We start from the raw sequence: 14,287 nt of genomic DNA, 5'->3' as shown, positions 1-14,287 counted from the left end.
ATCACTGAGAGATCCAAGAGAGCCCTTCCAGGGGAGGTGGGTGGGTTGCATGTGAATCTATGAAAGATACCAATACTGGATAACCGCAGTTACAGGTAAGTAACGCGTTCCTTATCCAGTATTAGGGTATCTTTCATAGATTCACATGCCTGAGTCAGAATATTAAGCAATGAAAAGCACATTTCGAAAGGTACAGTATATAAATATTCACCAGATAACAACATATCAATGTGAAAGTAGAAAGTACCAAAAAGTAATGACATAGAGGCATAAATCACAGTAGAGAAATGTGCATATAGAAGAAAGGATGGTGGGATGAAAGGAAGGGCTCACCTCTAATGAAATAGATGACGGAGCACCGCTTGACTCACAGCAGCGTCTTTCATGAGTTCCGTATCCAGGCAGTAATGCTTGGTAAATGTATGCGGCGTCTTCCATGTGGCCGCTCTGCAAATGTCCACAATGGGCACTCCTGCAAACAGTGCCATGGAAGTAGATATTGCCCTCGTGGAATGGGTACGAACTGTGGAGAGCAGGGGACACCCTGCTTGCTGGTGACAGAAAGTAATGGCTGAAGAGATCCAGCGGGAGATACTTTGCTTGGTGAGTGGTAGACCTTTTCTAGGCGGACTGTACGCCACGAAGAGTTGGTTAGATTTGCGAAATGTCTTCGTTCTGTCGATGTAGAACTTTAGGCAGCGCTTAAGATCCAAGGAATGCAGGGTTTTTTCTTCCACTGTTTCCGTATTTGAAAAGAATGAACGCAACACAATAGGCTCATTAAGATGGAACTGTGAGGGAACTTTAGTTTTAAAGTTCGGATTTGTATGAAGAATGACCCTGTCATGTTTGAATTGAAGGAAAGGGTCTTGGATTGAGAAAGCCTGGAGTTCCCCTTGCCGAGGTAAGGGCTAGAAGGAGCGCTGTTTTTTTGTTGGTTGTTGAGCGTAAGGAGAGATGGAAACGGTTTCAACCTGATCGGCGGTTCCAGGGAGAGAAGGTGAAGCTCTGTGAACCAATGTGGGCGTGGCCAAGCTGGAGCTATCAAGATGAGTGTGCAAGGCTCCGCTTTCAACTTCCGGAGCACCCTGGGAATCAGGGGAATTGGCGGAAAGGCGTACGCAAAGACGTTGATCCATGCGATCGAAAATGCATTCCCCAGAGACCCTTGCTGGGGATGCCAGCTTGCAAAGTGTTGGCATTTGGCGTTCTGCTGGGTAGCGAAGAGGTCCAGAACAGGGGTGCCCCATCGAGCAAATATGCTGTTGAGGATCCGCTGATTCAACTCCCACTTGTGACATGCTTCCTGCCGTCTGCTCAAAGAGTCCGCCAACACGTTGTGGGTGCCTGAAACATACTCTGCTCGAAGAGAGATGTTGTGACTGAGCAGCCAGTTCCACATTTTTTGCGACTTGTGAGATAGTGTCAGAGAACGAGTCCCACCCTGCTTGTTCAAATAGTGCATTGTCGTGGTATTGTCGGTTCGGACAAGCACTAGAGAGTTTCTGATTCGTGGAAGGAAAGCCACAAGAGCAAGATACACGGCGCGCAGCTCCAGAAGATTTATGTGAAGTTTCTTTTCGGAACGGGACCATTTTCCGCTTATCTGCAGTTCTTGAAGGAAAGCTCCCCAGCCCTCTAAAGAGGCGTCCGTGGTGATGATTTGTGGAGCAGCAGGAAGCAAGAAAGGCAAGCCTTGAGAAAGGTTCTGGGGGCAAGTCCACCACCGTAGAGCCTTTTTGATCATAGGGGTCACCCGGATGATGTCATCGAAGGACCCCGTACACTGGACCCATTGAGCCGAAAGCGCTTCTTGAAGAGGCCGCATGTGAAGGCGACAGTGCGGAACTAACGGGATGCAAGAGGACATCATCTTGAGTAGGGACTTGAAGAGGCGCACTGAAAGCATCTTCTTGGAACTTATACGGAGCACCAAGGAATGAAGTTTGTCTTTGCGTTCCTGTGATGGAAACGCCTTCCTCTGTATGGTGTCGAGGGTAGCACCCAGAAAACGTATGCGCTGGGAAGGCTGAAGGACGGATTTGTCCTGATTGAGAGTCAGCCCCAGACAATTGAAAAGCCTCAGACAGGCGCTGGAAGACCTGGATGCACCTTCTAGAGAGGGTGACTTGACGAGCCAGTCATCCAGATATGGGAAGACCTGATGGTGATGTTGTCGTAGGTATGCAGCCACCGGAGCTAGACATTTGGTAAAAATGCGTGGCGCCGATTTGAGTCCGAACGGCAGGACCCGAAACTGATAATGCCTGCCCGCCACCATGAATCTCAGAAATTTCTTGTAGTTGCGGTGTATTGGAATATGAAAATAGGCGCCTTGCAGGTCTAAAGACACCATGTAGTCGTCCGCATTGAGTAGCTGTAGCACTTCCTGAATGGTGACCATACGAAACGACTGTTTTTTCAAGAACTTGTTTAGATTTCTCAAGTCCAATATCGGTCTCCATTTTTTCTCCTTTTTGCGTATGAGGAAAAAGCGGGAGTAAAACACCTTCCCCTTATGCCCTGGGGGAACCTTCTCTATAGCTCCCTTCTGGAGCATGAGTGCCACCTCTAGGAGTAGAGCACGCACATTTTTGTGACGCATAGGACGGGGAGGGGTTTGGGGAGGAATTTGGATGAATTCTAGAGAGTGTCCGAATTGAACTAATTGTAGAACCCAGTGGTCCGTAGTTATTTGCTTCCAATTTGTCAGACAGTGGGAAATTCTTCCTCCAACTTTGGAGGGCAGAGAGGAGTTGGAGACCGGCGATAGTGGAAGGTCATTGTCGTCGAGCGGCGTCTTTCTGTCTCCCGCCCTTGCCACGAAAGGAAGATTTAGTGTAGGAGGAGTGTTGTTGACGCTGCTGGTACTGTGGACGATATTGCTGAGAGGAAGTGAAGGAAGATCGATGTTGGAAATCTCCCCTAGCAGATGTTTGACCTCTCCCTCTTGAGCCTCGAAAAGAGGGGTTCCGGAATTGCAGGGTACCCAACGCCCTAGCAGTGTCCGTATCTTTCTTTATACCTTGCAAAGCCTCATCTATATGTGTTCCAAAAAGAAGTTGGCCATCATATGGCATGTCTAATACTTTGTTTTGTACTTCCGGTCTGAAGGAAGTTGCCTTCAACCAACCCTGGCGCCGTAACACAGCTGCGCCCGCGAGTTGGCGAAATCCGGTAGAGGCAATATCCATTGAACAGTCTATAATTTCAGAGGCAGATCTCTCCCCCTCCAGTAAGATCTTCTTTGCCTCTTCCTTCGACTCTTCAGGTAAGTTCGCTAGGTATGGCGCAATATCTGCCCACATCTGCCAATTATAATGACCCAACCGTGCTAAGGAGTTGGAAGTATGCACTGTCAAAGCAGACATTTCCAGGAGAGATGCTTAAGATCCGCTCTGTGTATTGGCTCAAAAGGGTGTTTCATTAGTTGAGCCAGAACCGTGTTGAGATGCCAAGCAGGAGGTACAGGTTTCACCGGAGGGAATATTCTAAACAGTCCTTTAAGGAATTGCTTAATGAGCCGATGAGACCACAGAGTAGGACCTGCGGAGGATCTCCTGAAACGCGATATTGCTGCCAAGTGGACTTTAATGGAGGCATGAACAAGACCAGATTTTGCCAGATGAAGAAGGTACGGCAGTATTTGCTCCGAAGTGGAAGAAAGAGGGTGTATTTTGTTTGATTTGTACCAGATACAAAACCTCTTCCATTTTAATGAGTACGTTCTATTGGTACTATCTGCTCGGGTCCGGGCTAGAACTTCTCTACAGTCCGGAGGAATGTCTAAACCCTGAAACTCTCTGAACTCAGGAGCCAAGCTGATAATTTGAGAGATGCCGTATCCGGATGCTGGACTGACAAAAAACGCTTACCAATATTGTCCAGTCGCCTACCCTCTTTATTGGGCGGAGCAGTCAGCAAAGCGGATGGATTTTTTGACTTGCTGAGCGGCTTGGGTAATGACTGAGTCCGGTTTCGGATGGCCTGGGAGGCAAGCTGGAGCGGTATCTGGCGCTTTATATTTCTTATCCAGCCGAGGCAAAACTGGAGGGACCGAGGAAGGGTTCTGCATAATCTTTATCCCTTGTTCTCAAATGTAGTCTATAAAAGGGATAGATCTAACCGAGTTTTTGAAAGGCTCTTCAAAATCGTAGAGGAAACAATCCTGTTGGTGCGAGGGCATATTTGAAAGCACTGCGCCGCTCTCTCTACGATGTTATGAAAGCCTCCAATGTCCTTCGGAGGCGAGTCAGCTGTGGTAGGAACGGGAGAAGCCGGACAGGGAAGAATGTAATCATCCCACTCGTCTCGATTAGATTGGGAATCCTGAAGTTCTCCTTCTTCATGTCCCTCATCTTCTTCCTCATCTGTAGAGAGACGAGGAGGTGATGTGACAGGCTCAGACTGCAAAATCAATGGAGGGGGTCGAGGCCTTGGTGTTGGAGGCACAACCGGCATCGGAGAAGGTACCGGCGTAGGAAACCGCTGCTTATAGTCGGAGATAAGGAATTGTAGGTCAGAGACCAGGGACGCAGGCAGACAAACCATGGTCCATGTCCATGATTTTCGTAGTCGGAGCTATCTTGATACTTAACATGCAGTTGCGACGAACTTGTCGCTGTACGGAACATACTGCCGTCGTCAGAGTCTTCCTCCTCCAAAAGCTGAACTGGAGGCAAGAGCTGGACCCTACTAGGTGAAGTCAGGGCCGGTGTCAGTTCACGTTTTGTTATTTTGAGGTGCACATATGTACTTTGCACATCAGAGTCCATAGCCGTCGACGGGACCGTCGACGGGACCGTCGACGGTAGAGTCGTCGACGGTGAAGCGTGAACAGGCATCATTGAAAATTGAGATGCCGTCGTCAGGGCCGTCGTCGACGACGATGAAGGTTTCGTCGACGGAGCCGTCGTCGACGGGGTCCTCGTCGAGGATGATGTCGACGTCAACGAGGCAGCTTTAATCAATGGTGTCGTCGTCGAGGCTGTCGTCGGCGATCGCAGCGTCGACGGCAGCTTGGATGACGATGATGTCCTTATAATTTTCAGCGTCGACGAGACAGACCTACCGGCCGTCGACGATGAAGTTGTCGACATCGATGTAGACAAGGTATGAGACGCGACAGAAGTAGACACTGTCGTCGTCGACGAGGTGACATGGACTGCCGTCGATGGAGATTTCCTCGTCGATGAAGCCACCGTCGACGAGGTCGTCGTCGCCGACGAGGTGGAAGAAGGCTTCTTAAAGGCATGTGGAACTTCCTGAGGAGAAACTTTCACTGGCAGAGTCTTAGGAGGGACCTCTGAAGACTTTTTATGCGCCTTCTTTTGAGGTGGCTGCGACGAAGGACTCGGAGATGCCACCCTTGGTCTCTTCTGAGAGGACTGAGAGGAGATGGAAGAACCCTCACTTTCCTCAGAGGACAATACTGTATCCTTGTCCTTAAGCCTCTGCAGCCAAATTAAGAGGCGCCTTTCACGGTCTTTAAGGGTCTTGGAGGAGAAGGTACAACATACCTTACAATCCTTTGAAGAGTGGTTAGGATAAAGGCAGTAGAGACAGTCCTTATGTTGATCGTCCACATGAAGCCTCTTTTTCCCACAGGAAGCACAAGACCTGAAAAGGCCTTTCTTCGGAGTGTCTGCCATGAGGAACTAAAGAACTCCTCACGGAAAATATAAATTTGTAGCAAGAAACACTGGAAATCCAGAAAACGAGAAGTAATGAGCAGAGCTCAGTGGAGACTTCCTTAGCACGACGTGCGGTAGAAAATCTGAGGGACTAGAGCTCCTTCCAGGAAGGTTCTAGAGGGTGGTACTAGCTGATTGGCTACTCTCCAAAGTTTGATCCTTTTTTACATAAGGACGTGGATATGTTACTAAGGTAAGGCCTTTTGGGCCTATTACTCTATATGTCTGCTGAGACATTGCTTTGTTTATTTACCGGGGACTCCCATCCCGACGACGGGGAATGATTCAGGCATGTGAATCTATGAAAGATACCCTAATACTGGATAACTTGGTATACTTTAGGACTGATACCATGTACGTTGAACAATGTCTGTTTTGGACCTCTAGGGAGGACGTGTACTTCGCCAACTTGATAAAGACTAAATAAAACACGAGGATAATGCACACTCTCCCACACTGGGGCTGAATAGGGGCAAAACATCACACCATTTTAATTCTTGTTGAATTTCCATGATAGCTATCCTGAGAACTGTCACTAGATAGGGGTGTACTCTTTCTCTTACTTAATATCTCCAAACTCAAGCTGAAATCTTCTTCCTTGATGATATTCACTATTTTCCATTCCGTTTAGAGTATGATGTACTACTTACACTCAGAATTTATTCGGTTGGTAATTATTTATAATAATCATCTCCATATTTAAATTTTGTTGAGTAGTAAGCACATATCTGCTCTCTTTTATGTATTGTTGTTTTACTTCTCCTCTTTTTCTTCCTACTCGATTCTCCATATTTTGATGCATAGGAGTTGTGTTATGCTGCACCTGTCCGGACTTCTCTGATGCTTTTTCTGATGATAAATATCTCCTTGAGCAGTGTGGTCTCTGGGCTTCTTAGTACTGAGTTAGTATGACTGTGAATGTTCTTCCACACAGATTCAACTTTCTGTACATCCACTTACGACATTCACTCCAGACCCACAACCACAGTAAGAGAGTATCTCTCAGTACTATATAACATTCTTAGTTCAAAATGTCTAAATATAGCTGTAATGGCATACGCTATTGAAAGTATAATGTATCAAGCTGGAAGCTGTTCGGCTGCACTGTCCCCTGCCATTCCATGATCAAATGTCTTGTGATCATTTCGAAGTGAGATAGTACATCATTGCTTTCTATGGTCTGGTGGGTGTGGACTTTGTAAGACAGATACTGCGGGACAGAACCATCCATACAGCAATGGAGGATGAATAAACATTTAGGCCCAGATTTATGGGCTTTAGGGCACAGGGCAGAGGAGCGCAGCAAGACACTTTGCTGCGCTGCCCTGCATCAAAAGGAAAGGGCAGGAATTATGCAATACGGCACATTCCTGTCCTTATCCACTGCGCTAGTACCGTTTTGGCCGCCTTGTGCCAACACAGGCACCCTTAAACCACGGTGCAAGAGTGTCTGCGTTATAAGCAGGATTGTTTTGTACAGGAAGGAGCACCTTCCTGCACAAAAACAATCCTCAGAGGCTTTTTCCTCTTTCTATGTGCAGAATACATCCCACAAAGCAAAAGGAGAAACATAGGATAAATAAAGTTATTTCTCCTTGTTGCACCTCCCCAAGGTTGAGGCGTAAGGTTTTTGCACATCCCAGGTTTACAGGCTCTTGTAAATCTGGGGATGCGTCAAAATCCATGGGTGTTGCATGGGAACAACCACCACAACACCCATGGAATGCCTCCCTAACGCAGAGTAATGCAACGTATTGATTTGCACTGCCTTGCCTATACCTATGAGGCCATTCAAAGCCATGCAAAATGGTTTTTCGTGGCCTTAGAGATATGGTTTAAAGGTTTGCGGTGCCGTTGCGTTATTAAAAGTAATGGCGGCCCAAGCATCTCATTAATATGCCCCTTTAAGTGAATCCGATCATCAGCACGTACCCAGTGTAATCTTTTTCTGGCAGCAGAGATAGGATGAAATTCCCTTAGACCTTGAGCCAAGGTAACCCTACCTTTTTCTGCTGAATGCTACTTTTAAAGACTTTTATAGGTATGCCCATGTGCAAGGCATTTATGTCATATACACCAGGGCAATGTTCAAATGGAGTGTTGCACAGTATTTCCAAATTATCAAATTTAAAATAAATATTTCAGACAGTTGCAAAAGTGTTTTTGTTAAATGAATCAGCCTTAGGGTGGTCTTTCCCCAAACATTTTGCCTACTTAGATACATTTGTGTGCTGTAATTTGTTTCTGTAGCCCAGGGACTCTGCACTTTACCACTGTTAACCAGTGCTGAAGTTCTTGGGCTCACTCCCCTAAACATGGTTTGATTGGCTTACACCTGATTGGCATATTTCATTTACTTCTAAGTCCCTTGTAGAGTTGTTTACTATATACCTAGGGCCTGTAAATTGAATGCTACTAGTGGGACTGCAGCACTTATTGCTATACTTAAATAGCACCTTAAAACATGCCCCAGGCTTGCCATTGCAGCCTGAATGCATTTTTAAACTGCCAATTCGACTTGCCAATACAAGGCTTAACTTCCCCTTTTATTATATATAAGTCACCCTATGGTAGGCCCTCGGTAGCCCATAGGGCAGAGTGCATTGCTTGGACATATACTTAAGTTTTACATGTCCTGGTAGTGAAAAACCCCTAAATTCGTTTTCACTACTGTGAGGCCTACCTGGCCCATAGGATAACATTGGGATGCCTTATTACATTTAATAAGTGCTAACTTTTGATTTGGACCAGGTCGCGAGTTCATATTTGGTATCTATGAAATTGTAATTAAAAGTCCTTTTCAATTGTGAAGTATGAGTTTTCATTTTTGGAAAATGCCACTTTTAGAAAGCTGTAATTTACCTGTTCTGCAGCCTGTCTTTGGTCACATGACTGGGTGTAACTGACAGTCATACTGTGTGAATTCCTCTGAGACGGTCACACAAAAGACTGATGATGAGCCACCTGCTGGCAGGATGTGGGGCGGAGCAGAGCCCATCGTCACTTTAAACTGAACAAGCTGTGCTGTGCCTTCACACAAAGGACTTAACAACTTCACATTGTCACAATAGCCCTCTTGGAGCCAGGAGAGTCAGGAAATTCTTTGCACTTCAAAGAACCTTTCTAAAAGCTTCTCCGACCTTCCAGTAAAAATGGCACTGGGTACAAAAACAGGGCCCTCAGACCAACTTTTCAGTTCACTCCTGATAGTATTTTTGTGGTTTTGGTATCAACAAGGGTGTTAAATAGTTTATTAAAATGTACTGTATTTTTCTAAATCGCTGTGAGGTTTTTCTTGTGTTGTGTTTTCACGTTATTACTGGATGCGTGCTTCATAAATACTTTACACATTTCCTCTTAGCTGACTGTTTTTTGTGCCAAGCTACCCAGGCTTAGGCACAGGTTAATTTAGAGACTTTTTGTGGGGTCACCGTACAAGGGAGTGTGGCTGTTGCTTGACCAGGGCTCCCATTCCAGTAAACCAACAACTCAATTTCTCACAATGTTTATACAAAAGATTCATATTATAGTCTTGAGTTCCTTGGTTGCTCAACTTTGGATTAATTAGTGGGGTTTGGCCAGCTGGTGGTAGAGATGGACTCTCCCCACCAACAGAGGAATTTGAACCTAGGTTTCTTAACGTGAAATCCTAATCTGTTTCTCTACTGGTAGTTAATGTAGTGTTATTTAATAAACACTAGATTATGATGAAGGAACAGCCCCCTCAGCGCAGAGGACCCAGCTACTTCACCCATCAATCACTGACTGCATGTTTGCCTTTGAGCCTGAACAGCACATGACATCCTTTTAGCTGAGCTCATGTGCTAAACAAATGCCAGATAAACACATACATTATTAACTGATAAATACAAACAAAAAACAACATATGCCTATGTCTGAATGTACTTTAAAAACAGAAATGAACAGGAAGCACGTCTTATTTTTGTTAGCTGCCCCTATGTCAGTAATAAATGTTAGTCATTGCAAATAAATGATGTGTAGATCCTTGTGGAGACTGAAAAAGATGCACATTCTTAGTGATTATTGAGTAGCTGCATGTATGATTCTAATAAAACGGTGCAGCATTTATGAGTTTATGTTTTATTGTTTAAGATATCATGTAGGCATTCATGGTGGAAGTGTACATTTTTTCAGGTAAACAAATATTGAAAATGCTAGTTACAAATTCATTTTTGATAGAAAAAGTAAACTAAGACATCTATCAATATCGGGAGTAAAATTAAAATAAGGAAAATGGAAATGTCAATAATATAGACAGTGTAAAAGCAATAGCACTAAACTACATGCATTAAGCCTGCTTTGTTTTTGGCTAAATTAAATTCGCTGTGAAATGGGTTTCTTCAAAACGCAATCATTTAAACTTGGTTACAAGATCTTACATGGTTTCTAACAATACTATGTGACCCAAATGCGCATCCTAGGAAAAGTACATGGAATATCTTCAGTGTATTTTGCGTTTTCTTTTGTGGAGCAGGATAATGAAAATATACTTTTGTCAGACTCTGATCAAACAGTAATAAGCTGGAAGCTGTGCATATAAAGTATGAAGTCATTAACACTGTGACACTTACATGGCACCAGCTAAACCTTTAAGAGAAAGAATGATAACACCCTGTCCCTCTCCCATCCTCTCTTTTTGTGATACTTACAATTTTCTAGGCAGTACTCTATCAAGTAGCCATCAATGCCACCAGCTCCGATACGGTCTGGAGGCCGCCACTTTAGTGTACATGTGGTATCAGTCACATCCTCAACGGTCAAGTGCAGAGGCTCGCTGGTCGGAGCTGCAAGACAACATGGTACCAATGATATTTGCCATTGAGATCATCAAATGCCAATGATTGTTAGGCTATCTCTTCAATTTGACAGATTACTATATCGTGAATTCCACTCACTCTAAAACATAACAATCTGCTAACATTTGCACTCACCGATGGGCATGAACGGCTTGGATATTTGGCCTTGCTGAGAGATACCGATAGAATTGACAGCAAAGACTCTAATCTCATACATGACACCCTCAATCATCTTGGTCGACTCGTAGGTTGTTTCTGGATAGACTTCAAAGTTCATCTTCATCCACCGCTGGCTGCCCTTTTTCTTCCTCTCAATGAGGTAGCCTGTGGAGTGGGAGAGAGAGTATTGAGCTTATATTACCTGTTGTACAAGGACACTCATAGCAGAAGGGGAGTACTGTGGGCACAGAGTAGTGTTAGTTTACAGCATATATTATACTTTAGCAAGATTTAATACAATGAGGCTTCTCACTGTCCATGTTCTGGTAAGGATTGTGGTGATGACTCGGTTTGAAAATGACTCAGTTGTGTATAGTACCAGAGAAATGTTTTATCTCCCAGAGCTACCTGAGGCTATACGGGTGGCAGCCTTCCGAACTAACCGTAGACGTTTGATAAGTTTGTCTTGGGAGGCAAGATAGGTGGAATTGACGTTATAAAGTCTTGACAAGGTTAATGCATTGATCTCTAGAAAGTGGAGATGTGAGTACAGAAAAGGCTAAATGTTTTTAGGAATATCAGGAAAGTAAAATATAAATGACTCCTTTGTTGACATGATAGTCAAGATAGATGGATTAATTGAGAAAAATAACCAGATTTCTTTCAGCAATTACTGGTTGAGGGCACATGCTCAATGCAACTGGCCAGGACATGTTATTTCGGTGGTTAGTTCCTAGGCAAGTATTTAGAATCTCTGTTTTAGAAGGATTCAATTTCAGAAAAGTACAAAGTACATCCCCACCATCGAGTGGTGGTAAGTAATCTGTTCAGATTATCCCGGTCAGACTGGGATGCATGATTTTGTGAACACACGAGATGGTAATGATGAACTGCATGTCATCAACGTATGTGCAAAAAAGAGCCCCATGCAGATTAAATTGGCAAGTTGGTGCTTGTATTAATGAAATGCATCAAGAAAGGCGGAAATGCTTGGCCCTCACAATTTATTGATGTTTGGATGGATGAGAAAGGGGAATTAACACTCCTTGAGTACATGAAAGATTGAATCCATTTAAGAACTTGCCCAGTGAAACCCAATTTCTTTAGAGTTTTACTAAGAATACAGTGATCAATGGTGCTAAAGGCTGCTGATAGTTCTTGGGGGACCGTGTCCATTAATCTATACAGGTTTACTAAGGTAGATAGCAAAACTACCATGGTATTGAGTACACGCGGAAACCAGCTTGGAAGAAGTCAAACAATTTGCAATATTTCATGAATTTCTGGAGTTGTTGAAAAACGGTGTTTTTCAAGTAGTTTGCCTAGATAGGCTTGTCATGACATGGGACACAAGTTACTGTTGCTCCTGTCCTGAGAGAGGGTTTTTGAGCCAAGGTTCAATTTTTGCATTCTTCCAGGCACTGGGTACTACACCTTGAGAGAACATTTAAAAATGTCCACAAGGTTATGTATGATATATCTGTAAGGGTGCTTCATATACTGAGCCTGGAACATATTAATAGCAGAGGGTGATGGACAGGTCCGCAAAATGGTTTCTAACAAAACTAATCTCTTGATGTGTATAAAATTGGAAAAGTGGACCTCGGGAATTGTGGCAGAACAAGTTCTAAGGCAGTTCACCGTAGATGCAATATTTTCTTTCATATTGTTATATTCAAAATCAAAGATACAATCTCACACGGTTCCAGAGAAGGAGGAATAGCAGAAAACTTAGAAGTGGTTAATTGGCGTTCTGGCACAAATTAAAACAACAGGCTAGTTATCACATGTAAAGCGTACTCTTTGGTGGTGGGATTGCTTCGCCTCTCTTCAGAGGAACTTCTACTTTGCTGCAGGGTAAGGGCGAGGGAGGGTTGAGTGCATTAAGATTAGATGTCAGACTTGCTAGTTTTTAATGGCACATCCTTTTGGTGGTGAAGTTATGGACTAGAGTAGGGACTATCAGCTTTGCATCATTTGGTGGACATTCCTTGTTTTCAAAGGAATGCACTCTTTGGTGTGGAGTATGTGGTTGTTTATTTATCATAATCAAATAAAGGAAATTAGTTTAACTTGAATGAACTTCTTTCTTGGCACATGGTTAATAAACTAGGGTTTGAATATAGATTACACTAGATCAGGGCCATGAGCACACAAATGTGCAAAGTAAATAAAATACTCGCTTTATTTTGCACCAAAAGAATAGCCCCACAATTAACTGCATTGGGTTTCGGCAATGTCAGGCCGTCAGCCATTGGAAAAGATATGGTAGATTACTTTTCGGCTAATTTTTAATTATTTTCAATTATTAGTTATGAAGTACCATTCATTGTTATGTTTTTTTGTAACCATATTTTGTGCGGTATCTTGAAGAAGGCGTACTCACAATCAATGGGTGTTTACAAGGGGCACTTACCTGTTACAGGGTTTCCACCATTGTATAGAGGAGGATCCCAAACAACGCTAGCCCAATCTTCACCTACGCTGGTGATGCGTACAGCGTCTGGAGGATCTGGAACATCTGAAAGGGATAAGATTTACACTCAGTGACTGGTGCCTTTTTGGGACTGGCCTATGATACCAGTGCCTTGTATAACTCTGCTAACTAAAACAAAATATCAGAGTCAAATGGTGAAGTTTAAAATGACTATCCAAGTTGTGTGTAAACCAAACGCAAAACATGTTAAATAACTACCCAAACAGACCTTACCGGCATCCCAACCCCTGGACGCGGTGCCCAGAATGTTTTGGTAACTGGTTACTGTCTAGAATAAGGCTTTCATACTTGTCTTGATGGTCTAACATGAATTTGCTATGCTGGGAAGTAATCAGGCCCTAACCTCCTACAATCTCCAAAGGGGCCCTTCTCTTAATTCAGTCTAAGGCTCACTGTGCTGAGAAAGACTCGTGGCTGTGAACGTTGCCTTTGTGATGTCTCAATGTGTATGAAGAAGAAGCTTGACCAACTAATGTATAGGAGAATCTTGTTTATGCAAATGGCAATAAGGATGGATAGACAAGGAAAGAGTTAAACATCAGTTTTTGCCTAAACCTACTATGAGGATCCCACAATGACATCGTTGTCCTGCTTCGTAGGAACATAAACAAAATGTATTTCCAATGCATGTCATCAAGTCCATTTCCAGTCTACTCGCACAGGCCTAGTGCAACGAGATAGCGATGGGAATGTTATTCATATTGTGGAGTGAGATACGGTCGAAGCCTTAATATTGATGAAGAGTTGTACAAAGTGCTAGTGTCTGGTCAGCAGGGCTATGTGATGAACACAATGGTCTCAGTTCTCTGGGTTCATATCCAAAAATAAGGAAAGTATCCGAAACATGGCATGAACGGGAGTACGAGTACCCAGAAACGGGCAAATATTGTGGGTGAATTGGGAGATTCGTATGCGAGCTGGTGCACAGAATCGCGTGCCTACCTGCTATGTGCCCTCACATCATCTGATGTGCATTCTGATATAGGTTTCCTGGTTTGTGCTGTTTAAACAACCTATCATATAGAACTGTATTTTATCTGTGTGCTTCAATTTTTGATTGTATGACATTTCTGACGTTTTTGTGCTAGAATGAGGTATGGTAATCATTGGGGGTGATTTAG

The 14,287-nt window shown here is 43.8% G+C and overlaps 1 protein-coding gene across 2 annotated transcripts in view; it reads right to left on the bottom strand.

Moving 5' to 3' along the window:
• Nucleotides 1–14,287, bottom strand: part of MYBPC2 (myosin binding protein C2) — a 256,681-nt gene that overhangs the window by 91,897 nt on the left and 150,497 nt on the right. For both annotated transcript variants that reach the window (XM_085616340.1, XM_085616341.1), the window contains 3 exons: nt 13,086–13,190; nt 10,646–10,834; nt 10,364–10,498 (listed from right to left, as the gene is read on the bottom strand). In XM_085616340.1, the coding sequence (XP_085472466.1) occupies nt 10,364–10,498; nt 10,646–10,834; nt 13,086–13,190 (429 nt within the window). The remainder of the gene's footprint in view (nt 1–10,363; nt 10,499–10,645; nt 10,835–13,085; nt 13,191–14,287) is intronic.

Source organism: Triturus cristatus, chromosome 7, assembly GCF_964204655.1.
Source record: "Triturus cristatus chromosome 7, aTriCri1.1, whole genome shotgun sequence".
In the NCBI taxonomy this organism is placed as follows: Eukaryota; Metazoa; Chordata; class Amphibia; order Caudata; family Salamandridae; genus Triturus; species Triturus cristatus.
Note: the sequence above shows the minus strand (reverse complement) of the source record. Positions and strands in the feature narration are given on the sequence as shown.